The sequence below is a fragment of the Sceloporus undulatus genome, chromosome 3 (genome assembly GCF_019175285.1).
Source record: "Sceloporus undulatus isolate JIND9_A2432 ecotype Alabama chromosome 3, SceUnd_v1.1, whole genome shotgun sequence".
NCBI classification, from domain to species: domain Eukaryota; kingdom Metazoa; phylum Chordata; class Lepidosauria; order Squamata; family Phrynosomatidae; genus Sceloporus; species Sceloporus undulatus.
In genome coordinates this window covers 143,581,324-143,607,828 of record NC_056524.1, presented here as the reverse complement: position 1 = coordinate 143,607,828, position 26,505 = coordinate 143,581,324, and the positions used below count along the sequence as shown (strand labels likewise).

The 26,505-nt window shown below is 42.6% G+C and overlaps 1 protein-coding gene across 8 annotated transcripts in view; it reads right to left on the bottom strand.

Annotated features, from left to right (window-relative positions):
• NSD2 (nuclear receptor binding SET domain protein 2) overlaps positions 1-26,505 on the bottom strand; it is a 162,426-nt gene extending 135,921 nt beyond the window's left edge. The window contains exons 1-2 of one of the 8 annotated variants that reach the window (XM_042457077.1): positions 26,429-26,505; positions 2,233-2,853 (exon numbers count right to left, since the gene is read on the bottom strand). In XM_042457077.1, the coding sequence (XP_042313011.1) occupies positions 2,233-2,823 (591 nt within the window). In that variant the 5' untranslated portion in view covers positions 2,824-2,853; positions 26,429-26,505. Of the gene's footprint in view, positions 1-2,232; positions 2,857-25,467; positions 25,610-25,989; positions 26,351-26,428 lie in introns of those variants that run through there. The other 7 variants (XM_042457081.1, XM_042457082.1, XM_042457079.1 and 4 more) reach the window with 7 other exon arrangements.

The window sequence follows — 26,505 nt, the reverse complement described above, 5'->3', positions numbered from 1 at the left end:
TAACTCACACCACTTCTACCATTCTTCTTTTCCAATCTACGATGAAGAAAACAAACCTCACCCACAGTTTGCAAGACCAAGACTTGATTGAAATGCTAAGTTCTGTCTTAAATATTTTCAGTGCTTTTTAGATCTGCTGTAGTGATGCCCTTTTCTGCTAATGGTTTTCTTCTGGTTAAGATTTCATTTTTTCTACATTGTACTGTTTTTATTCTTTACTAATAAACTACTCATAAAATATTTGTTAGAAAATATTTGTCATGGGTCACAATATAAATATTGTGTATCAATATTGATGGGCTTCTTGAGTGTTCAGAAATCCTGCAAGTGAATCCTGCCCCACTCCCCCGTACGGTCATGTAATGGCTGACAAGAGGGTGGGGAGGAAGTCAATTCTGGAGGTTTGTCACCAGTATAAGCCATGTGTCATAATGACATCATCTTGCAGGATACCCAGAGGACCTTGGGAATGACTTCAAGGGTGCCTACACACTTGGCTATAACAGCCAATCTTCACTTGGCTGCTTCCATCCCTTCTCACATGCAGACATAATGTGGCCATATGGATGGAAGGAGAGGGAGAAAGCAGCCAACTGAGCCTGATGTCACAGAATCCTTGCTTAACTGTCCACCCCTCCTCCCAACCAGACATATGGATGGGCAGGTAGGAGAGGTTGGGGGCAGCTTATATCTACCTGTGGGACATCCAAGTTTCTGTACCGCAGAAGGTCCAAATTGGACAACTACTTGCTTACTATTACTGGATGTCTCCACATAGTTACATATTTTTCAAGCTGTAACACCAGCTAATCCTGATCACTGATGAAGACTAGTCGAAACGCATTTGGTCTTGGTTGGTTTATTTCTCAGTTATAATGGGCTTACTGTGTTATCCCTTTTATTTATCTTCTGGGAGGTGTTAAGAACTTTATTTGTATATGCACTAGTACTCTGTATGTTTGACACCCCCATATATCTGATATATTATTTGGGATTTACAGTTCTCAAGCCTAGTACATATTGGTAACACTAGCCCCTTTTTTACATTTGGGCTTTGCACACATACCAATATAAGTCAGTCTGTCTGCAGGATGGTATACATTTTATCTTTTTTAATTCTTCTTGAATTCCACCACTTCATTTTGTCTTAATAAAACTACTGTGTTTTTAAAGTTTTTCCCCCTAGACGTTTTTGCTTTCAAACCTATGGAAACAAGTGATCTCCTGCCCTTGGCTCTCACCTATGCCCCCCTCCTGGTAATTACTATATAGCTATGAGGACAGAGAAGCACCACCTGCCAGAGGCTCTGAATGACCCTCTATGCTCAGCTATCCAACCCCCTCCCCCCAACTGGCCATGTGGGTGTGCAGGTGGAAGGGAAACTGAGCAAGGAACATCAGCCACAACTGGCTCAGATATCCAACAACAAGCAAGCCTTCCTGACTGCCTACCTCAGTCCTCTCCTGCCCACACAAACACTACCTTGCCATGTGGGATGAAGAAGTGGGAGACATCTATGACAGCTGAAAACAGGTGAATCTCTTCCCCTGGTTCTCTAGCCTTCTCCCCCTAGCCAACCATGGGGTCATGCAGACTAGAAGGGACAAGGGAGTTGAGTGAGGAGGGCCAGTCATCACCAGGCATAATTCTGGCAGTGGCTGCGACTCCTTCCTGCTCACTCACCATCACCACCAACAACTACATAGAAGGAGGGCAGGAAAGAAGTGACTGAACAGTTTTCAAAGATGTTCATGCAGAAGAGAAACGGCTGTTTAAATTAATGTTGAAACACATAATTTAAACAAGCACATCCCTACAGTAAAGTATGAATACACTGCCCATTCTTGCTCTCTGCCTGGCTTCTATGAAGGGGGAAAATGGTAGCAGAAGGAAGAATCTGGTGACAGAATTCACAGTCTTAAGAGGAAACAGAAGATGAGCCCTGGAGGAGGAACAAAGTGGAAGGAAGAAAAGCTTGTGAGAAGGGAAGCTGAAGTTAAGGGACTAAAGCAAGTGAAATGGGGATTAAACATATACCTTCTCCAGCATCATCTGCTGGACTTATTAATTAGCTTAATTTACAAGCTTCTTAATAAGTTAATAAACCGGTAACATTCACAGCTGTCACCTGAGCAAAAAAGTCAACTTCAAAGTTTGCTCTAAAAATTCAGTAAAATCAACCTACATGAGGTGTAATCCCACAATTACCAGTCAGTAAAGAAATTCAGTACCTTCTCAAAGGGACTAGATGCATTTGACACAGATGATTCTTCTTCAAAACCTTCCTCAAGTACAGAGTCATATTTGATACTTCTTTTTCTATTACTCCTCTCCTTATTTGATGTCTTTTTCTCATTTTCTTCAACTTGAGGGACATCTATTCCATTATCACCACAAATAGAAGATTCAAACAGAGGTTTTCCATTCATGTAAGTTTTAGTAATTTTCAATTTAATCTCTGGAGAGCCGTTCTTGACTGGTGTAGTGTTAGGTGGAGTTCCAACTTCTTTTATATCCTGAGACTCAAAATGCAGCCTGTTATCTTGTGTTCCTGATTCTCCATTGAATACACAAGAAGTAAGATCTTTCATTTTGTCTGCTGGGATAAATGCAAGAGCATCGTGGCCATTATATTTTGGCATGACATCTTCCTGCAATGTGGTGGAAAGATGTGTTTTGCTCAGGAAGACAGAACAGTCCCGATTCATTTCACAGTTCTGTGTTTTTCCTGTAGTACTTCTAAGGGTCTCTGGTACATGCTTCATTTTAATATGGGTGACACTTTTTTTGGTTAACAGCAGAGAACCACTTTTGAAATCCATTCAGCAAGAGACTGCCAATTTAATGCTGCTCTGTTAAAACAAAAACAAAGAAAGAAATTTGAGCGATAATATCAATTTTTTCAGCACAGTGCATGGGTACCACTATTAATGCTCTCAGAAATTCACTCAAACCATATTCCCACTTCTAGAGTATTAAAATTTAATAATGAACTGGACCAACTGTTCACAATATCATCCTAAAATACGTGTGCGTGTTTAAATCTTAACATTAACCAATCTGGCATCATTTTACCAGCTGTAATCTTCAACAGATTAAACCCTCGCTATGCTGTCTCAGAAAAAACTGACATTTCTCCCATAGAAATAAACTAGTTAATTCTGTTGTGGAGTATTTCCTTTGTAGAACTAATACAAAAAGGCAAACTGCATATTGAAAGTGGAAAACTGTTCTTCTGAGTGAATAAAACTGAGCTGGGGCAACTACAGTATAGCAGCTAAAGCTAGCTATAATGGCTAGAGCTAATGTAACCTTAAATGTAGCCCTTCATTTGCGAGGCTTGTTTTCCATCCCTCCCCTAATTTATAAATGGAAAAAATGGTTCACAAAAAAACCCCAAAAATTGCTGGTCAGAAGATAATATTCATCCCAGAAATATAATTTTGAGTTTGAAGGCTTCTCCATCTCCTCTCCCAAACATCATTTGAAGCTAGAGCCAGAAACTGCAAGAAGAATGCCTGTGGAGAGAGGAAGCTGCTCTGTGGTTACCTATGGTGGCTTTGGGCCACCGGCAGCAGAGAAATTCCACTCTTTGCCAGCAGCCCCTTCAGGACCACGATGGCAGCCCACTTTCATGGCAGGCTCTCCAGTCGCTGTGGTCCCACAGTGATCGGAACCAATCAGGGCAGGAGCAGCCAGAGGCTGCTCCAAATTGCCAGTCTGTTTCACCCCTTGGGCATCACCGCAAACTGGCCTCTAAAGGTGTCACAAAACGTTTGTAACATTTTTTCAAAATGCTTGCTAAAAATCTAAACATGTAAAGATTTCGTGTATACAGTATATGTACAAAATCACACTAAAGTGTTTGGGGTATACAAATATGAAACCTGTGTGTGTGTGTGTGTGTGTGTGTGTGTGTGTGTGTGTAGGTCTCTCCGGCTTTTAATAATAATAAAGGCTCTTTTTTCCTGTCTCTCCACTCAACTCGTACTGACTCTCCTTCTTTCTTTTTGTTCAAATAGAGCAGGGGTAGGCAACCTGCGGCCTGCGGGCCGGATGCGGGCCGGCAAGGCCTTGGGACTGGCCCCAGCCCAGTCCTGCCGCCGATTGCCGCCAGGGCCTTTGGGGGGCAATTGTCTATAGAAGCCTCAGAAACATGCATTTATATTAACATTTTTTTAAAAATCAGCAAATTTTTTTCACGTGTCAACCATTTTTTTAAAAAAAGTGTCTCCCATTGGAAATTTTTGTCCTACATTTGTCCTGGTTTATTTATATATTTAATTTTTAATTTTTTTTTTTTTTTTTGGCTCCGCCCCCCCCCCCCCCCGGTTGTCTGAGGGACAGCAACCCGGCCCCTGGCTCAAAAAGGTTGCCTACCCCTGAAATAGAGGAAACCAGGTTACATGTAAGATGAGTATTTCAAAAGGAGATTTCAAAGGGGGAGCCATGTCAATCTCTTGAAGCATAAAAAAGAGGAAGAAAGGGAGGGGGAAAGGAATGTACCAACACCTTTAAGACTAACTGGTTTCTATCTCAGTATGAGCTTTTGTTGTTATAAACCCATTTCTTCAGATGCAGTGAAGAATAATATCCAGGCCAAGATAGGAAGTATATTTACAAAGTTGTAGGAGTGGGATTGAATGCAATAGTCCTGAAAGATCCAAATTATGACCCTTGTCCTAAATTTTCAAAAGGCTGAGTAACACAAGTCTTAGTATATGATGATACAAGTCTTTTATATCTTTACAGTCATGTTAGTGTCCATGTGTGAAAGCAATAAAACTGCTTGGCGAAAGTCAGTTCCCCGGGTTTAAAATTCTAAGAAGATCCCTTTTGTTACATGTGCAGTAGTGAGGACTCTTGTATTAATATATGTAGTCTCTCATGAAGCCATTTGTATCTCTGCTAAATGGATTGGATTTTGTAAATATAATTCAATTTAACTGTTTCTAGTCTTCCTTTGTATTCCTCTTGCTCAAGGACTGCAACCTTTAAATCTCATATTGTATATCCAGGGCAGTTTAAATATTTTGCAACTAGTTTCTGGTTATTGCACATTCTAATGTCCAACTTGATATCACATTGGAGGAAGAACAAGGGAATGCATCTCTAATTTTGTGGGTGACATTATTGGCCCCTGGTAAACTGCTTCCAGAGTAGATAGTTGGCAAGCAAGTAGTAGTTATTTAAGGTTTGGGACTGTTTGCCAGAGACCTCCCAGAGCTTGTGAGAGGACTTCAGAACTATTTGTAGCTCATTGATTATTCATTTGAATGGTCTTACTTGGATACTGTATGTGGCCACTAGAGGTATTTTGTGTTGTTGGTCTGTTCTGTAGTAGCTTGTTCCTGGGCACTAATCTTGCCTTGTCAATTTGTTTCTTCACCTCCTTAAAATGGGCATTGTAGTTTGAAAAGTATATGTTGTAAATCCAAGTTTTGTGTCTCTGTGTTATAGATTTAAGCAGGTGCACCGGTATTGAAGGGCTTGGCTATAAGCAACAGATTTGGTAGTGTCTTGAAGCACACAATAATAAAGTGTGTTTTTGTAATGTGTGGTAGAACTGTGGTAGTTATGAGTTATATGTATAATATATGGGGGGGGAAAGAGAGTTATATCGAGGGGGGGAAGGGTTTCAATCCTTGAGTGGAGTAAAGACGTTGTAGGAGAAGATAACAGAAGAAAGTAGAATGTGATGAAGGTAAGAGCAGGTAGTTAAAACAAAGAGGGAAGAGTAAGAAGAACATAGAAGGGTAGTTAAGGAAGGGTAAGGCAAGAAGATTTATACCATTACGAAAGGTAGAGGGATATTGGAAGAAGTTAGAAAGAGAAATAGTAGAAGATCGAAGTAGAAAGAGAATTCGACTCAAGATAAACATATACAAACAAGGGGAGAGGAAAGAGGGGCGGGATACAGACCGCCAATTTGGGGCGGTCTGGCCCCGCCACCTTTCCCCGGAGTATCAGGGCTTCAGCGGCTACACGGCAGCCGCGTGAGGCCCCAGCCGCCGCTTTTCGGGCTGCGGGGAAGCGGCAAAAGGCCGCTTCCCCGCAGCCACAGAAAAGGGGTGTCCCTGGGGCTTCAAGCCCCAAAGGACACCCCGCGGGGGGGCGGCGGGAGCAAGAAAGGGGCCGCTTGGCCCCTTTCTCGTTAGGTCCGCTGGGCGCAGCCTTCAGACGGCTGCGCCCAGCGGACTAAACCCGGAAGGAGCTCCGAAACGGAGCTCCTTCCTGCCCGTGTCCAGGGCGCCTAAGCGCCCTGGCGCGGAGCTACTACGTCATGGACGCGCCGCCCCGCTAGAGGCGGCGCAGCCATGACGTACTCACGGCGGCAGCCGTGCAGAAGGGCCGCCGCCGTTTAGTGCGTGTTCGCACACGTACGAGTTTAGGGCGGTGCGGAAGCACCGCCCTTTCGTAACCCTAGTGCGTGGCGAACACGCACTAAACTGCCGGTCTGTAACGGCCATAGTTTTGTTTTGTTTTTGTGTAGGTCATGGTTAAGTCAGTTATTGCATGTTAAAATGCCAATTGTTATTCTTTGCAAGTATTAAGATCATTTATCTTTCATGCTAATTTGTCTGTCCAGTTTGATGATGAACAAGTTATGTCATGTTAGTCATCATATATTAAGACATTAATTGCTACTTTTTTTCAAATGACTATGTATTATTTGTTTGCTATTTATTCTGTTTGTTATAAATTAAAACAAAAATTAAACAATAATAAGGTGGTTTCTGACTGGAAATGGAGGCATGTACATATGTGTAGCAAAGTCCATTCTGCAGTCACACAGGGTGTCAATAAAAGTGATTTGTTGTGTGGATTGTTTCAGTAGGGTATAATTTGTTGAAATCCTGGTAAAATTCCGAGAGAATTCTGGGAACCATAGTTTTGTGAAACTAGCCTTCTCTGTCAGAGAGCAATAATGCCACAATAAACTACAGTTCCTAGGATGCCCTAGCACTGAGCTAGGGCAGTTTCTAACTGGATATTTTCTTGGATCCCCGATGAAATAATATTGGATAAAGGTAACCACACTATACTGACAGTCTACAAATGGCTATTAAGGAGGGAGAAAGAGCATAAAACATGACAATCTGATGGGCCCAAAATCTCAGCTACCCAATCCAGATTGAAAATGGGGAAAATAATAGAACCTACAGTGAAAATATATGGTAAATATTTTAAGATATTATCATACTCCAGCAAAGATTCCAAAAATGTATAAGAGTAAAGATGGAAGTTTAGCAGTGTCGTGAGATCAAAGGAACTTTTTACCATATGTGGTGTACCTGCCCTAAAAAAGGAATCCGGGATTAAAATACAGTGGCCCTTCTTATACACGGATTTTTATAACACGGATTCAAGCATACACGGTTTGAAAATGTTCCAAAAAAGTATAAATTACTTGATTTCCATTTTTGTATTAGGGACAACCATTTTGCTATGTCATTATACTTAATGGGACTTGAGCATACACGGATTTTGTTATCAACACGGGAAGCTTGGAACCAAACCCCAGGATATACAAGGGTCCACTGTACACAATGTAAACACCAAAAGATGTTTAAAATTTAAGATTTGGATTGAACCAGATCTCTTCCCCCTCTTGAATATGAAAAAAATACAGAAAAGAAGCAAACTAAAAGCATGTTATATTAGATCAGCAAAAATAGTTTTTTGCCAAAAATGAAAAGAGAGCAATGCTCAATGAAGAGATAACTGGATACTGAAATGATGAAATGTTATGACATGATGGAGGTGGACAAACATTTAATAAAAGAAAGAACACTAAGGAAATATGAAGAAGAATGGATTAATATGACAAAATTTTGAAAAGAGAAATGGAGCAAACAGCAGTAATCCACCCACAATGAACTAACAAACTTGCTTCATTAATCTAATGAAAATAATAACTGTACATGGTGCACTCGGGTTACGAAATTAATTCGTTCCGCCTGCGGCGTCGTAACCTGATTTTTTTCGTAACCCGAAAAAGCCAAGCCGCTAGCGCTGGAAAGCCGCGTTCGTGCGAAAAAGCCGAAAACACCAAAAATTTTTTCGAAGCCGAAAAAAAAACGTAACCCGGAACAGTTTTTTTCCTATCTAATTTTTCCTATCTAAGTTTTTTCGTATCCCGGAAATTTGTGTAAGGCGGTCATTTCGTCCGGGGTACCACTGTACTCAAGAAAGAATATAAATAAGATTAAAGTATTTGGTATGTAAAAACATAAGACATATATTAAGATATAAATATGACAGAACACAAGGAATAATTTTTATATAATATGCTGGTATGAAACTATCAAAATCAAAGGAAGTAGAAGTTATGAATTATAAAACTATGAAAAGTTATACAGTATAATATAAAGAAAATATTACTGTTCTAGAGATGGAGGACCATGTATAATAAATGCTGATAAATAGAAGAAACAGAGATGTACTTAAAATATAAATAACAAACCTAACACAAATGAAAGAGAGAGGAAGGCAGATAAAGGATTGTACTTACTATTAAGTATATGTATTTCATATATGATACATGGAAATTATAAAAACAACCTGTCAATGGCGGGAGCTGCCAGAGGAAAAATGGCATGAGATATCAACCAGCATCTGTCCTGGCTCACCACCCCCCACCAATCAGTCCAATTAGATCCGCTAGTCTGCACCAGAAATCCAGCTTGATGGAAAGGGGATCCTAGCCTAGATCAGCTTTCAATCATACTCAGCATTTTTTTATTCAGAGCCATTCAAAAGTCCAATACTCCCCCCCCTTTTTTTTTTTTAAATTTGAGACAAACACCTCTCTAGGAGACTGGGTCATCCAGTGAAATTCCATGATTCCATGTCTGCTGGCTGTTAATGAAAATTTATTGTTAAAAGCTAAAAGCCATCACAATATAAAATATAGCCAAACAGTAAATACAAAAAACAGTATTTAAAAAAAACACCAAAGCATAAAAATCACCAAAAAACAACATAGTAAAGTTAATAAAAGAGACCCATCAACAAAAACCAATAATACATAATAAATAATAAAATAATAGAACCATAAAACTAGACTGGAACTAGCCATCATTCCCATCAAGAAACTAATCTAATCTTGCTACGCAGCTAACCAAATTTTGCTACCAATGCAAGTAAAAAAGGCATTGTTGCCAGCCAAAAGGACACAAGTCTGCTGAAAGCAAGATCACCAGAAAGGGATTTTCAAAATACAATCAAGAAACCTTTTTCTAGAGATATATAACAGAGGGCAATGTAGAAGGTAATGTTCTATATTCTCCACTTCCCCAGTTTTACAGATACATAGTCTTAGATGGACAGAGGTTTAGTATATATCTGCCCGTCAAATAGGCAGAAGGCATACATTGGAGGATCTCTTAGAGCAGTAAATGCTTTTCTAGCAGGGGCCATAAAGTAAACTCTAAACCCAAATGAAGTCTTGTACAATGGTTACCAAAGAGAAAAGAAGAACTCGAAAGTTGAAAGAAGATCGGCCCAGGTTGGAAGCAAGATAAATTTTCTCTTTGAGTCAGTTGCTTGACTCGGTGGGGGCATAATTTGGAAGTGAGTCCACGATTAATCTCATAGCGCTGTAATATTGTTCTAACTATAGATACCCCAGGAGTTTGGAGAATTAAGAGATTTTGTTCTGAATAATATAATAATAAATGATTTATTTGTATAACGCTTTGTCCTACGATCAAAGCTGTTTACAGGCATACATATGCATATAACACAAAGCAAGTAACAAAAAAAAAACTCTGCTTCGTCTCCCCCTCAGATGGAGTCGGGGGGGGGCTCTTCAACTTGGCAGGCGGAGGCCTGTTGTTTTCTTGCCTGCTTCTCTCCCCTCAAGATGGAGGTCGGGGGGGAAGGGCTCTTCAACTTGGCAGGCGGAGGCCTGTTGTTTCTTCTTGCCTGCTTCCTCCGTCCTCCCTAAGATGGAGGTCGGGGGGAGGGGCTCTTCAACTTGGCAGGCGGAGGCCTGTTGTTTGTCTGCCTGCTTCTCTCCCCTCAAGATGGAGGTCGGGGGGAGGGCTCCTTCAACTTGGCAGGCGGAGGCCTGTTGTTTCTCTGCCTGCCTTCTCTCCCCTCAAGATGAGGTCGGGGGGAGGGCTCTTCAAACTTGGCAGGAGGCGGAGGCCTGTTGTTTCTTTTGCCTGCTTCTCCTCCCCGCAAGATGGGGTCGGGGGAGGGCGTCTTCAACTTGGCAGGCGGAGGCCTGTTGTTTCTTGCCTGCTTCTCTCCCTCAAGAGGAGGTCGGGGGGGGCTCTTCAACTTGGCAGCGGAGGCCTGTTGTTTCTTGCCTGCTTCTCTCCCCTCAAAGAGGAGGTCGGGGGAGGGCGGCTCTTCAACTTGGCAGGCGGAGGCCTGTTGTTCTTGCCTGCTTCTCTCCCCTCAAGATGGAGGTCGGGGGGAGGGCTCTCAACTTGGCAGGCGGAGGCCTGTTGGTCTTCTTGCCTGCTTCTCTCCCCTCAAGATGGGGTCGGTGGGGAGGGCTCGTCAACTTGGCAGGCGGAGGCCTGTTGTTTCTTGCCTGCTCTCTTTCGCCCCTCAAGATGGAGGTCGGGGGGAGGGCTCTTCAACTAGGCAGGCGGAGGCCTGTTGTTCTTTGCGCTGCTTCTCTCCCCGCAAGATGGAGGTCGGGGGGAGGGGCTCTTCAACTTGGCAGGCGGAGGCCTGTTGTTTCTTGCCCTCTTCTCCCTCAAGATGGAGGTCGGGGGAGGGCTCTTTCAACTTGGCAGGCGGAGGCCTGTTTGTTGTCTTGCCTGCTTCTCTCCCCTCAAGATGGAGGTCGGGGGGAGGGCTCTTCAACGTGGTAGGGGGCGAGGTTGTTTTTGCCTGCTTCTCTCCGCTCAGGATGGAGGTCGGGGGGAGGCTCTTCAACTTAAAAGAAACAGAGAAGCCTCCAGACAATTGCCTCCAAAGGAGAAAAAAACCTCCTAGAACTGGAAAACATCCAAAACAGGAAAGAACAAAAAAAAACATAGAACCATATTTTCCAGCTTGTTTGTTCTTCCTATTGCTAATGGCACCCTAAAAGCATAACAGTATAAAAGTAGATAAAGTAAACATTTTTTGGGGAGCCTAGAATCACTCATGGATAACAACTTTAAACCAGTAGAAGGCAAGAGCAGTATGTGTACAGCTAGAAGAGTAGTTTGGCCTGTTTCTGCTGCTCAGAAAAGAAACAGGGGTACACTGTAGGACAGCCAATAGGAATCTCGAAATAAGTTCTGAACAGTTTCTAAATTTGAGACACTGGTATTTCCAAGATTTCCGCTCCATATAATAACTGAGGAACAATTTTTTCTTTGATAACCTTCGATAGTAGGTGCTACTAAGTGACCTCCTTGAAGTCTATGAAATTTCAAACAAAGAATTAAAGAGAGGATGATTTAGCTTAGTAGCAACAAAATGAGTTTTCCATGACAAATTAGATTGAAATCTTAAACCAAGTAATTGTAATAGGATTGCTGATCAATAGATTTTGCCTCAAGCCTCCAGCTATGAAGTTTTGTTTTTTTTTTTAACCAAAAATCACAACTTGGTTTTAGAGTGATTGACTATTAACATGTCTGCTGGATATTGATATAGAATAATGATGGAGGACCTACAGATGGCTACAGAAGTGCTTTGTCTAAGAAACCTCTAGGTTCTCCAGCACAACTCCTGGTCAATTTGCAGAGTTTGTGCTGGAGGACTGAGATTCCTAGAGAGAACATAGAGAGTCTGTGTGGGCCCAGTGCTATTCAACATTTTACCACAAACTGGATAAAAGAATAGAGGGCATGCTTATCAAATTGGCAGATGACAACCAAATTAGGAGTAGCTACTACCCCAGAGGACAGGATAAAAATTTAAATAACATTAGTAGATGGTAAACCTGGGCCAAAACTAACAAAATGAACTTCAGCCAGGAGAAATGTAATGTACGGCCCTTAAGGGGGGAAATAAAATGCATAGATATCGGATGGGGACATCTGGCTTAACAATATTACATACGAAAGGGATCTAGGGCGGGTTACAGACCGCCATTTAGGACACACCCGTGCGTCCTAGGGTTAGGAAGGGGCGTCCAGTGGTTAGGAAGGGTTGCCCCTTTCCTAACCGGACCCTGTTCCCAACACACGCAGAGCGCGTCCTAAATGGCAGTACCCATCCACATGGGCTGCCCATTTACGTCTGGACACACAGCGTCCAGAGTGGGGCACCGGAAGTGATGCCGGGAGTGCGCACCTCACGCTTCGCAGCGCCACTTCCGGGGGCCAGAAAGGAGCGCCATTTGGCGCTCCTTTTGTTGCTGCGGCCAGAAGCCTCGTGGTCGGGCCGCTGGGGCTTCCCGCTGCAGCTAATGGCGGCGGCGAGACTGCCCGCTTTAGGGCGGTCTGTAACACACCTAGGAGTCCTAGTAGGCCACAAGTTGAACATGAGCCAACGTGTGAGCAGCAACTAAAAAGGTCAATGTGATCTAGGTTGGCATCAATAGAAAGTAGAGTGTCTAGATCAAGGGAAGTAAAAGTACCTCTGCATTCTGTCTTGGTCAAGCCTCACCTAGAATACTGTGTGTCCAGTTCTGGGCACCACAATCCAAAAAGGATGTTGAAAGCTGGAGTGTGTACAGAGGAGGATGACCAAAATGGTGAATGGTCTGGAACCATGCCCTATGAGGAGAGACTTAGGTAGCTGGGAATGTTTAGCCGGGGAACTGATGGTTAAGAGGTGATATGATAGCCCTGTTAAGTATTTGAAGGGGTGTTATACTGAGGCTGGAGCAAGCTTGTTTTCTGCTGCTCCCTGAGAATAGGACCCAGAACAATGGATTCAAATTGAGAAAAATGAATTCCACCTAAACATTAGGAGGACGTTGTGACAGAAAGAGCTGTTTGAGAGTGGAACACACTCTCTTGGAGAGTGGTGAGTGTGATAATCACCACCAGGAGATTGCAAGGTCAGAGAATTAATAACACCCATTTGCAACACGGAAAGGAAGTATCTTTTTGCTTGGGCAAATGCATGTTAAATTTCCTGGACTTTGAGAATCTCCGAATAGAACATGGCAGAAGTAGGAGGTACCAGTCTACAAGTAACCTTTCAACAATTTGAACTGAGAACAGAAACAGCAAAATGCAGGTCTATGATTAACATCTCCCATATTTTTTCCTGTATTGTTTTTTTAACACTAGCTTGAAGTGAAGAAGCCAGTGGAGCTCTGAAAGATGCAACATATGTGTATTTTGGTTGTTCCAATAAAGGTATCATTGTTTGGTGGATTTTTGATGTTTACTGGACTTATCAAAATTATCAAAATGATGGGTGGAAGATGTAAACCTACTGTAAAGTAATGTATCAGTTAAATATGAAGCAGTTTTCAAGCAATATTTCTATTATAACAGCACACATTTTAAAATGGAGGGGAGTGCAGTGAGTGCAAATGTATTGCAATTTTATTATTTTATTTATTTATGTTATATGTCACCTTTCTCCTCACAGGTTACCCAGCTGGCCTCACAGATAAAATGTTTAAAAAATCTCAGTAAAATTCAAAACCATTAAAATAATCTATAAACTATAAAATCACATAAAATATACAAAAGTATAACTAAAAACCACCTGTTTCCACAAAAACAGACCCTGATAGAATATATATAGAAATGCCTCGCCTTGAAATAAATATATTTAATTTGACTGAATAAAACAGCAAAATGAAATTTTGTGTGCACATTAAAAAATGTAATTCTGAATCCCAACCAAGAAGAGTCATCCAAAGTCCCAGGCATAAATGGTTATAAACAATACAGGTTGGCCCTCTAATCCACCGATTCTTAGTCTATGCATTCAAACACCACGGTTTTGAAAATATTCAAGAAATATAAATTCCAAAATGCAAACCTTGATTTTGCTATTGTTAACAAGGGACAAAACCATTTCATTATACATTATATTAAATGAGACTTGAGCATCCATGAATGTTTTGATATCCACACGGAGGATCTTGAACCCAAATCCCAACAGATAGCAAGGGCCCATAGTACAAAATCTTTTTCTGTTAGCTTGAATCCATTACTCCATGTCTTATTCTCTGGATCAACAGAAAAACAAGCTTGCTATAATTTATAAGTCAGTTTACGTTTTCACTTAGTAGGAATTAATGACAACTGTCACTCTCTAGTAATGTGCACACTTTTGACTAGTGTGCATGGATAAAGACAATGCAATAATAATGAATAAAAAGAAATAGAAGATGGCAAAAAAAAAGGAAAAACAAGAGATCTCTTCCATGAGATCCCAAAACGTCAAAGGAAGTTCAAATCAAGGGGAAGAGACTCTATAAGAGGAGGAACATACTGCAAGACCAAAGATAAATAAAAAACTGATGGATGTAAATTATGATGGCCACATAAAGAAGATGAAAAAATTAATGCCTCTTGGAATGAAAAACCATATGAAAATGAACCCCAAATTCTAGAAAACAAGGTGGAAGCTGCTCTAGGAGAAATTGGAAAAATAAATCATCAGGAACAGATGATAGTCCAACTGAAGTGATACAATCCACAGTAGACAACATCAATCTACTAGGCTATAAAATAGACCAACAATATGGAAAACAAAGTGGTAGCCACAAACTGGAAACAACATCCCTATCCACAAAAAAGGAGACACAAAAAACTACAGCAACTGTAGAACCATAGAATTAATGTTCCACCTAAGCAAAATTATACTCAAAACATAGACGACCCAATCATATATGGAGAAAGAAATCCCAGAAGTACAAGTAGGGTCCAGGAAGCAAGAAGCACTAGGGACCACACTGCAAACATATGATGGCTAATAGGCACACCACGGAATTCCAGGAAAAATTATCATGTGCCTTATTGACTATAGCAAAGCCTTTGGACTGCATAGATCACAAAAAGCTATTGATGCGTTCTTAAAGACATGTGAGTGCCACTACATTTGATAGTCCTACGAGAAACCTGTACTTAGGACAAAGACTACTTTTAGAACAGAATATGGAGAAACAGATGATTCCTAATTGGCAAAGGTCAGGCAAGGATGCATTCTCTCACCCTCTTGTTCAACTTGTATGCAGAAGATATCAATATGAAAGAGCAGGTTTAGACTCAGAATGAGGAGGAGTGAAGGGTACGAGGAAGAAACATTTATGGATGACACCATACTACTGGCAGAAAACACTGCAAACATGAAACTACTAAGGAAATAAAGTGCAAAGGCAGGCTTATTGCTTAAACATAAAGAAATCAAAAATAATGACCATGGAGAATCTACATACATTCAACCTACACAATGTGGAAACAGAAACAGTAAATCCCATACCTTCGATCAAGCATCGATCAGGACGGAAACTACAGTCAAGAAATCAAAAGATTAGGAATGGGAAGGCCAGTGATGGAAAAACTAGACAAGATCAGAGAGTAAATCTATACAACTGAACAGTAAATTCAGAATTGTCAAAGTGATTATACCCCTATCACCATGTATGGACGTGACTGTGGATTGGTGAAGAAATGGACAAGAGGATCAACTCTTTCAAGATGTAATGCTGGAAAAGAGTGTTGAAGATAATAGGGGTGACCAGAAAGACAACAAATGGGTCCTTGAACAGATCAAGCCTGAACCTAAATCAAGATGATCAAAATGAGGTTGTCAATACTTTGGCTATATTATGAGTCAACGTTAACCATTACAAAAAAACATAATGCAGTAAATTTAGAAGGTAGTAGAAACAGAAAAAGACTGCATGCCAGATGGATAAACTCAATCAAGGTCACAGGCCTGAATTTACAGAGCATATGCAGAGCAGTGGAGGACAGGGGTCTTGGAGATGTCTCAAACACGAGACTCCCGTGAGCTAGGGTCAATGACAATAACAAATCATTCTCAAAGCTTGAGATCCAAATTTGACTTCAAAGGAAGAGCTGCAGAACTATTAAATATAGTCCAAAACATACTGCAGAATAATCCAGTTTGAGACTGCTTTAACTGCCTGGCTCAATGCAAGGGAATTCTGGAAACTGTAGCTTTATGACATTTAGGGCCGAACAGACAGGCCAAAATAAAGCTGCTTTAGGGTCACTCTGGAGGTAGGCTGTTTAAATGACACATGCATCTTAAGAGGCCAGAAGCTGTGTCAAAGCTATGCTGCGGTCCTTAGGACTGGAGAATGGCTTTGGGTGCGGCTTGCAGCCTCTTAGGATGCATTTAAAACAACACATTTCCAAAGTGACCCGAAGCAGCTTTATTTTGGCCTGTCAATTCAGGCCATTAGCCTTCTTTGTCAGAAAGCTCTGGTGTCACAACAAACTAGAATTCCCCAGGATTCCTAGCACTGAGCCAGGGCAGTTAAAGCAATCTCAAACTGGATTATTCTGCAGTGTGTTTTGGAGCACTGCAACAAAACATTTGTGGTTTCTGCTCACTTCTACAGCAGTGGATGCATGTAAGCAAACGGTAATCCAGCCTTACTAGAAAGTGAAGCTAAAAGATTCCAAAGATAAGCGACTACTTATGGAGCATCAAATCTTGTAAATCAGTAGAAAATGGGAAAACAAGCAGAATTTCAAGCCAAGAATGTCTGGCCTAAGAAATAAGAGGGTCACCAACTTAATTAACTTAGGGATGTAAGCTAAGGCAGAAATGCAAGACAGGAACCCCACTTGCCAATCTATTAGTTTAACAATGCTAGAAGAAAGAAATCAAAATAAATATAACAAAGTAAATTAAGGGCGGGTACAAACCGCCATAAAGTACGCGCTCTGCGCGTACTAGGGTTAGGAAGGGCCGTATTAGGGTTAGGAAGGTTCTTACCTTCCTGATGGCCTCTCCCAGGTACGTGCGGAGCGCGTACTTTTCGCGGCGCCCATCCACATGGCGCCGCCATTTTGATGTACTGGACGCAGTTTCGCCACTTCCCTTTTTTGCTGCGCGGGAAGCCTCGCGGTCTGGCAGCTGGGGCTCCCTACGCAGCAAATGGCGGCGGCGGGAAAACGCCCCTTGAGGGCCGTTTGTAACCGCCTAAGTAGTCTCCCAGGGCACCCTGGGGGGAAATGTTTCTAAGCAAGGCACAGAACTGAGAAACCAGAAAAAGAATAGTTCCTTGTTTCAAGTATTAATAATAATAATAATAATAATAATAATAATTGTGTTTTATTTGTATACCGCTATTCCAAGATCATAGCGGTGAACAGCAAGTAAAGCTATATAATCAAGTAAGCTAATTTGCCCCCAACAGTCTGGTATCATTTTAGCGACCTTGAAGGATGCCACCATGAGTCGAGCTTGGGCCCTTTTGCTGGTCTTGAACTCGAAACCTTGTGGTTGAGTGAATGGCTGCAGTACAGGCATTAAACCACTGCGCCACCAAGATATTGAAGCAGCAAAGATAAATTAAGCTATTAGAGACATAGTAATACGTTTGACAATTTGAAACAATTTTTAAAAAAGCCTCAAGTATATACAGTTAGCACGATCTTATCAGACTAAATAACTGCTCATGGATTCTATTTTTTTAGACGAAGGAGTGTGGCATAGCAATTTGAGTGTTGAGCTATGCCTCTGGAGATCAGAATTCGATTCCAGCTTGGACATGAAATCCAGTGGGTGACACTGGGCAAGTCCCATGCTCGCAGCCTCAGGGGAAGGCAATGGCAAACCTCTGAAAAAACAATTTTTTGATGAAAGAAAATAAGCACATGCTAATTAACCTTTCAGAGGACAAAGATGGGTGGCAGTTCATAGAGATCCAGACTTTACACAAATTGGTTATGTAAGATTCAGTTTCTTTGACCTTATCAAAAAAAATATTTATTTAATTTTTTATTGAAAGATTTAAAAAGTATACATATGACATAATGGATACTTAACACATGGAAAAAGTTATCAAAATAACAAAAGATTATGTCTTCAAATGCTTCAATTTATACAATGTTATTCACGGAGTGTCTGTTATCTAGCTCATTTAAGATGACCTGAACCACCTCACAACAGCTCACTTCAACTTTAAGACCAAAACTATATAGGCTATATCACAATACAATGTAAAACACAAAACACTTGATAAATAACATAATAGGCCTGTAGGGAGAGGCAGGATATAAATTTATTATTATTTTATTATTATTATTGTATTATTATTATTATTATTATTATTATTATTATAGTGATATTAAATAAAATCATATGGGGTGAAATGAATAAATAAGAGTTCAATAAAAAAAGAATCTTTACTGTTCACCTGAAGGTCCAGACAGGGAGCAAACCAAAGGTCTCAGAATTCGACTATGGTATGCCAAGAGACAGGCCATTGAGGTTCACACCTCAGGTTAAAAATAATTTCCTAGCTAGCACAAAGACTGCTGAGAACAACAAATCACTACGGGTAGAATATTCACTTATGACATTTTCTACATTATTCATTGAAGGGCCTGGGGGAGAACGTGGCCTCCAATGTCAGGGAACCTCACACAGTTACTCATTCTGGATCAAACTGCATGTCAAGAAATCGCGGATCCTCCCACAATAATTTTCATCTCTAGTTCAAGAAAATAGGTAATCATTTTCTTGATGTTTCCACAATCCCCATAAAGTGCCTCTGTCTACAACTACTAGTGTCTTTTCTTTTTGTGTACATAGATGAACACAAGAAGCAACACAAGAGGAGTGCAGATTGATCAAAATGAAGTAAATGTCCATCCCAGTGCTTTTAATTTTTTAAAAGGCCATGCAAAGGCAACAGTTCCATCCTGTTTATTCAATAATTGTTCTCACATTAAGTTATTTGTGAGAACTTTCATCAATATGAGCAGATATCACAGACAGGTGATGAATTTTTGCCATTTTTTCCCATTTTTTTTCCTTTCATAATGCACAAGACTTCCATTATGAGGGGACCAGAGATTCTCCCACCCCCACCTTACCTTTTAAACAAGAGTCTTGCAGTGCTGCTTAGTATGGAATCCTATTACCTGCTTACTTCTAGGACAATTAAGAAAGCAACATGATAAATTATAAACTGGCTCCAGTCCTTCCTGGGAGTGGCTAGGATAAGAGTTTGGTTGCCCTGATCTCCCCAAAGTGCCTATTTGAGGTTTCCCCTTCCTCAATACAGTCAATAGAGAGACTGAATGACACCTGTGCAATCCAAACTTCTGAATGGCATCCCCCATGGTTTCATTTACATAATAAAAACACAGGGATAAGCTGAAGTTCCAAAGCATTACAAAGTCTGTGGGTGATTCTGCAACTCTCCTTTTTGCACTTCCCCCATCAGAAAGAAAAAGAGCCCGGTTCCTTGAACAGCTCCACATCATGCAGGTACCAAGATAACACATATAGCTTTTGGACGTGTTAGGTGAAGATTTTAAGAATACTGTATCAACAATCTGAGATACACAGATGATACCATAATACTAGTAGAAAACCTCACATACCTGGAATTAAGGGAAGATCAAGGAAGAAAGTGCAAAGGTAGGCTTACTGTTGAATATAAAGAAAACAAAAATAATGATCATGGAGAATCTACATAAATTCAACCTAGACAATGAAGAAAAAGCAAAAGAGTTCTCATACCTGGAATCAAACATTGATAGGAAAGAGGACTGCAGCCAGAAAATCAGAAGAAGATTAAGAATGGGGAGAGCGGCTATGAAAGAACTAAAAAATATCCTAAAATATAAAGATAAGCAACTAGCACAAAAGTTAGAATCATACAAACCATTGTATTCCCTTTTACCATGTCTGGATGTGAAAGCTGGACAGTTAAGGAAGAAGATAGTGGGATGAAGATGATCTTGGTGTGGTGGAACTCTCTACAGTTCCATTATCATGGACAGATCATTATCTGGTCAGGTTTAGACTTACTGGGACTCAGAACCTCTGCAGGGGTGGGGGACCGATTAGGATGGTCCGCCCCAGGAGGCTGATGGATCCAGATGGATTCCTGAGGGCTCTTGGGGAGTTTCCTGTCACCTTGGCAGGTGATTCTGTTGAAGCCCTGGCCAACCTTTGGAATGGGGAAATGGCCAGAGCAGTGGACACAATCGCTCCTGAGCGTCCCCTCTCACGGAGTGGAGCTAAACCAGCCCCCTGGTTCTCTAGGGATTTGATGTTGATGAAGCAAATGAGAAGGAAACTAGAGAGACGTTGGCGGAAGACTCAGAGTGTATCTGATCGAATACGGGCTAGATCCTATTTGAAAGCCTACTCTTTGGCAATACGGGCAGCAAAGAAATTATTTTTTGCTACCAGCATTGCATCTGCAAGGAGCCAGTCAGCAGAGCTTTTCCGAGTGGTCAAGGGTCTTTTACACACTCACCCTCAAGTAGAAAATGCAGACCACTCAATGGCTCACTGTGAAGAATTTGCTCAGCATTTTGCAGATAAAATCACTCAGATTAGGTCCAAATTAGATGCTACAATTAATATAGTGTCAGTGGATGTTATCTTGGCTCCTACTGTTCCAGTGTTAATGGATACTTTTCAGCTTGTGCAGCCTGATGATGTAGACAGAATCCTTGGAAAGATAAGAGCCATTACATGTGTCTTGGACCCTTGTCCTTCTTGGCTTATTAAACAGGCCAGAGGGGGACTGACTGAGTGGGTAAAGGAAGTAATCAATGCCTCCCTACAACAAGGCAGAATTCCATCCTGCCTAAAGGAGGCTGTTGTGAGGCCTCTGTTAAAAAAGTCATCATTGGATCCCACAATAATGAATAACTATCAGCCAGTGTCTAACTTACCATTTCTGGGCAAGGTTCTGGAACATGTGGTGGCTTCCCAACTCCAGGGGTTTCTGGATGAAACGGATTATCTAGATCCATTTCAATCTGGTTTCAGACCTGGCTATGGAACAGAGACAGCCTTAATCGCCTTGGTGGATGACCTACGCAGGGAACTGGACAGAGGGAGTGTGTCCCTGTTGGTTCTTCTGGACCTTACAGCAGCTTTTGATACCATCGATCATGATATCCTTCTAGACTGCCTCTCTGGGATGGGGCTTGGAGGTACTGTTCTACAGTGGTTCCGTTCCTTCTTGGAGGGGTGAACTCAGAAGGTGGTACTGGGGGACTCCTGTTCGACCCCCTGGCCATTGACCTGTGGGGTTCCTCAAGGTTATGTGTTGTCCCCTATGCTGTTTAACATATACATGAAACCGCTGGGAGAGGTTGTCCGGAGTTTTGGGGTGCGATGTCATCAATATGCAGGTGACACTCAACTCTACTACTCCTTCCCACCTCACTCCAAGGAGGCAGTCCTGGTTCTAAACCAGTGCCTGTCTTCAGTAATGGACTGGATGAGGGCAAACAAGTTGAAACTTAATCCAGACAAGACAGAGGTGCTCCTGGTCAGTCGGAAGGCAGATCAGGGAATAGGGATCCAGCCTGTGTTAGATGGAATCACACTCCCCCTGAAAACACAGGTTCACAGTTTAGGGGTAATCTTGGACTCAGCTTTAAACTTGGAGTCCCAGGTCTCTGCTGTGACCAGGAGTGCTTTCGCACATTTAAAACTTGTGCGCCAACTGCGCCCGTTCCTTGAGAAGCCAGATCTGGCCACGGTGGTACATGCCTTGGTTACATCCCGTTTGGACTACTGTAATGGGCTCTACATAGGACTGCCTTTGAAAAGTGTTCGGAAAATTCAACTGGTTCAAAGAGCTGCTGCCAGGCTGTTAACAGGCGCCGATTACAGAGCCCATACAACAATGTTGAAACAGCTTCATTGGCTGCCAGTTTGTTCCCGGGCACAATTCAAGATACTGGTTATATCCTACAAAGCCCTACATGGCTCAGGTCCACATTATTTGGCAGACCGTTTCTCCTGGTATGAACCTGCTCGGACTCTGAGATCCTCTGGAGAAGCCCTTCTCACCATCCCAACACCTTCACAAACACGTTTGGTGGGGACACGAGAGAGGGCCTTCTCAGTGGCTGCCCCTAGACTCTGGAATTCCCTGCCCAGGGAGATAAGAACGGCTCCCTCCTTGATGGCTTTCCGACGGCAAGTGAAGACCTATCTGTTCAAACAGGCATTTAAGTAATCACTATAAGAACAGACAGGAATGTTGGACTAGTTTAATCATTCTGTTTAATGCATGTCATTTATCTATTTATTTTTAAAATGTTTTAATTGTACTTTCTGTTTGTTTGTTTTTTAATTGCTGTAAAGCCGCTCTGAGTCCCAGTCCTGGGAAAAGAGCGGGATATAAATAAATAAATAAATAAATATCAATAAGATAGGAAGAAAATCAATTCATTTGTGCAGAGAATACAGTGGACAGCCAAAAAGAGAAACAAATGGGTCCTAGATCAGATCAAGCCAGAAATCTCCGTGGAAGCCAAGTTGACAAAACTGAGGCTGTCATACTCAGGACACATCATGAGAAGGCACGACTCATTGGAGAAAACAATAATGCTAGGAAAGGTGGAGGGAAATAGAAAGAGAGGAAGGCCACATGCTAAATGGATGTATTCTTTTACGGAGTATTAGTTTGCAGGAACTAAGCAGAGCAGTGGAGGACAGTCTTGGAAATGTCTCATCCAAAGGATTGCCATGAGTCGAATCAAATTGAAGGCGGTTCACAACAATATTGTTCAGGGAATTTTAGTATCCTATCAATAACAGATGCTGTAGAATATGTAGAATATGAATGAGCAAAACCACTTCTGAATACTCCATTCCCAAGAAAGCCCCATGCAATTCATGAGGTTGCCATAAAAGGCAGTGGCTTCATCTGCATTGAAGAAATAACCATTTCAACTGCCATGACTCAATGCTATGGAATTCTGGCAACTGCAATTTTGTGAGACATTTGACTTTCTCTGTCAGAGAGCCCCCATGCCACAACAAACTACAGTTCCCAGAATTCCACACCAATGACCTATAGCAGTTAAAATGGTGTCAAACTGGATTATTTCTGCAGTGCAGATGTAGCCACTCTATTTGTGTGTATACCTTTTCACACTGCCAGCAGTACAGATGCACCCAGTGTTATACAGTGGAATCTCGCCTTATACAGGGATCCGTTCCAGGCTTCCCTGCGTAAGGTGAATTCCGCCTATGCTCAAGCCCCATTCAAGTGGATGGGGCTCGTGTGCACAGCGGCACGCCCATCCCCATTCATTTGAATGGGACGCGCTGCCTCTTGAGCCCCGCGTGCGGCTTGAACACATATGCTCAAGCCGCATATAACGCAGGTGCATTGTATTTTAAAAACTATTCAATTTAGGGCTGAAACAGACGACAGCTCTACACCATCCCTTTGAGTACCGGATTGGGGCTGCAGCAACCACATGCCACAGCCCCAATCCAGCGTTTTTCCAACCCAAAAAGGAGCATCAAAAAGGCGCTCTTTCTGCTGCAGCTTTTCTGTGGTGCACGTAAACACCATGCCACAGAAAAGTCATGACATCGCACACTGTGTGGTCAGTGGAGCAGCTTGATGCTGTCTTGGGCATGTGCAATGCATACACCACAGCCCCATGAAGCCGCCAATTTTTGTGGGTCTGTTTTAGCTCTTAGTTATCTATTTTCAGGCTAGCTTAAGGAAGGGGAGCAATGAAGAATGTTTTAACAGAACAGCTGTTTAGGCCAGTCCTATGCATATTTACTTGGAAAACAAACTGCACTAAACTTAGTGGGATTTATTTCTGAGTAAACATGTACAGGGTTGCACTATCCAAGAATATTGTGGCACTCTGATAGTATTTTACAAATACAACACATCTGGTACATATAACAACATTTATGGCACAGCAGCTAAGCCATATTGTACTGTACAAATCTTGTCACAAATACAGAAGAAACCATAACAAGCAGAAGAGATTTAGCCATCTTTGTAAATAATAATTAAAAACTGAGTAACCTGCCTCCATCTCTTAAAAAGTACTAGCCAGCTGAGGCCTGACAATGCCCTGAGTCCATAGATTTCTATGCTGGCCACAGAAGTCCCCCTCTGAAAGCCCCTTCTCTTTGTTTCTAAGCGGAGCACAGACAACAGGCAAAGAATGCTCTGACCATTGTTGTTGTGTGCCTTTGAGTTGGTTCCTGACTTATGGCAACCCTATCACAGGATTTTCTTGGCAAGATTTGCCTTTGTCTTCCTCTGAGGATGTGTGACTTGCCCAAGATCACCCAGTGGATTTTCATGGCCCAGTGGGAATTTGAACACTGGTCTCCAGAGTTGTAATCCAAGACACAAATCACTCCATCACACTGGCTCTCCATATTGTCTCTCCTTCTCTAAGGAAATTATTGCATGTAGTTTATTATAACTGCAATGTATTACTTCAGATACTTACTTTAGACCCTTATTTGATGTTTTTTTAAAATATGGAAGACCACAAGTTCTCAATATCTACTTTAAATCAACTCCTAAATTTATGCCATTTATGGAACAATTTAAATGAATCATAAAATTGCTCCACAATCATTGTACACAGTTTGAGTGAAGAATCAACCTATTAAAATGTTTTTGCTGGGGAGGCTCTTACAAAACTTCTGTATGGTGCAAAACACACTGCAGAAACAATCCAGTTTGAGACTGCTCCCAACAGCCCTGGCTCAATGCTAGGGAATTCTGGGAACTGTAGTTCTGTGAGACATTTAGCTTTCTGTCAGAGAACTCTGGTGCCACAATCAACTACAATCCCCAGGATTCCCTAGCACTGAGCTAGGACAGTTAAAGCGGTCTCAAACTGGATCATTCCTGCAGTGTGTTTTGGACCTATGTTTGTCTCCTTAATGGCCTGGATTATTTTCATCCTTCTGTGCATTTGTCCCAAGGCAGAGAAAGTAGAAACTGTGGGGCATGTTTTGTTGTATTGTTCTTTTTATTGTGACCTTCAACATCTTTTTATTAACCCAATTTTACAAACTATACCAGGGAGATCTGATGTGTTTTCCATTGATTACCTTTTGGCTGACCAGTCTCCTGAGATAACAGACAAGGGAGCTAGTTTCTGTGTGGCAGCGACAGCTTGTTGCCATAGAATGCTGCCTTAATATTAAAGGTGTTATCATTGAACGTTAGGATCATAGAGTTGGAAGAGACCCCCAAGAGACCATCCAGCCTCTGTTTAAAGACTTCCAAGGAGGGCGACTCCTCCGCTCTCCAAGGAAGTGTGTGTTGTTTGTCTAAAATCATTGCAAGACAAATAATTTCTGAATTTAATGTGTTACATTGCATTTCATCTATTCTATTTTGCTCCCTTTCTAGTGGCCATTGACTGAAATAGACCTATACACGCATGCATTTGCCCATCACAGAACCTCAGCTCTTACACATCCTCATCCTCATCCTCCTCATCTGGAAGAACAGGAATCCTGTTATGTCTGGTGAGATTATGAGTAACACAAGAGATATTTGGGAGTCTCAGTTCCCTAGCAGAACTGAAACAGAGAGAGAGAGAGAGAAGTTATGGAAGTCTATCTACCGTGATGCCTGCCAAGGCTTCTTTGCCATCATCCCTCCATCTTTGTTGCTGCATTGCAAGGCACTGCCACTGATGGAGGGCTCCTAAACCAAACCTGTGGCGGGGTTTTCCTTGGCAAGCGCTGCTCGGGAGGAGGAGGAGGCCGAGAGAGTGTGGCTGGAGGGGTTGACCCAGGAAGGGCCCCCGCCTCCCAGCCACCCCCAATTAAGGCCCTGTGCTACTGAGTCCGAGGAGGAGGAGCCCTTTCCCTGCAGATCCAGGAGGGAGGATGAATCAAACATGGCTTCCCCGACATGCATGCCTCCCTCCCTGGCTCGCCTGGAGGCCCCTTCCTTCCAGCACCACCCGCCCCGAGGCCCCTCTCGCCACATCCTTCCAGGGCCAGGGGAGGCCCAGAGGGCTGAGCGGGGAGGAAGGGCCCAGCCCCAGGGGCGCCTAGAAAGGCAGGCGGCAAGGCGGGAGGAAGGAAGGAGAAGGAGCCGCCATCGCCTCTCGAAGACCGACCTCCCTCCCTGCACTGACCTGCTGCCGCGCTCCGAAGGGCTGCCGCATCCCCTCCCCGCCGGGGAACGGATAAACCAACCGCCGCCTTCGCCCTCCTTCCTTCCTCCGTCCGTTCGTTCTTCCGCCCGCCTTCGAGTCTCCCTCGCCTCCTCCTCCTCCTCTTCTTCTTCTTCTTCTTTCTGCGGCGGCGGCTGCTGCAGCCGAAACCAGCGCGAAAAATCCGTCGCTCTGATTGGCTGCCGCCCCCTTCGCGCCCCAACCCCTGAAGCGCTTCATTCAAACCAGCCGCGCGCAGGAGGGAGGGAGGGGCCTAGGGAGGCCGCCCTCAGGACTAGGGCCCTGCCCGCTTCCCACCCGCTGCGCGGAGGAGGCCTCCTCCTCTCCTCCCCCGAGTCCCAAAGCCCACCAAGCGCCGCCGAAACAAGGCCAAAAGCACCCTTCCAACCAACTAGATTACCTCACGACACTCTCCTTCCACTATAACTGCTCTGGCTGCCTCCTCCCGCTGCATTCTGGGGGTTGTAGTTTAAGGAG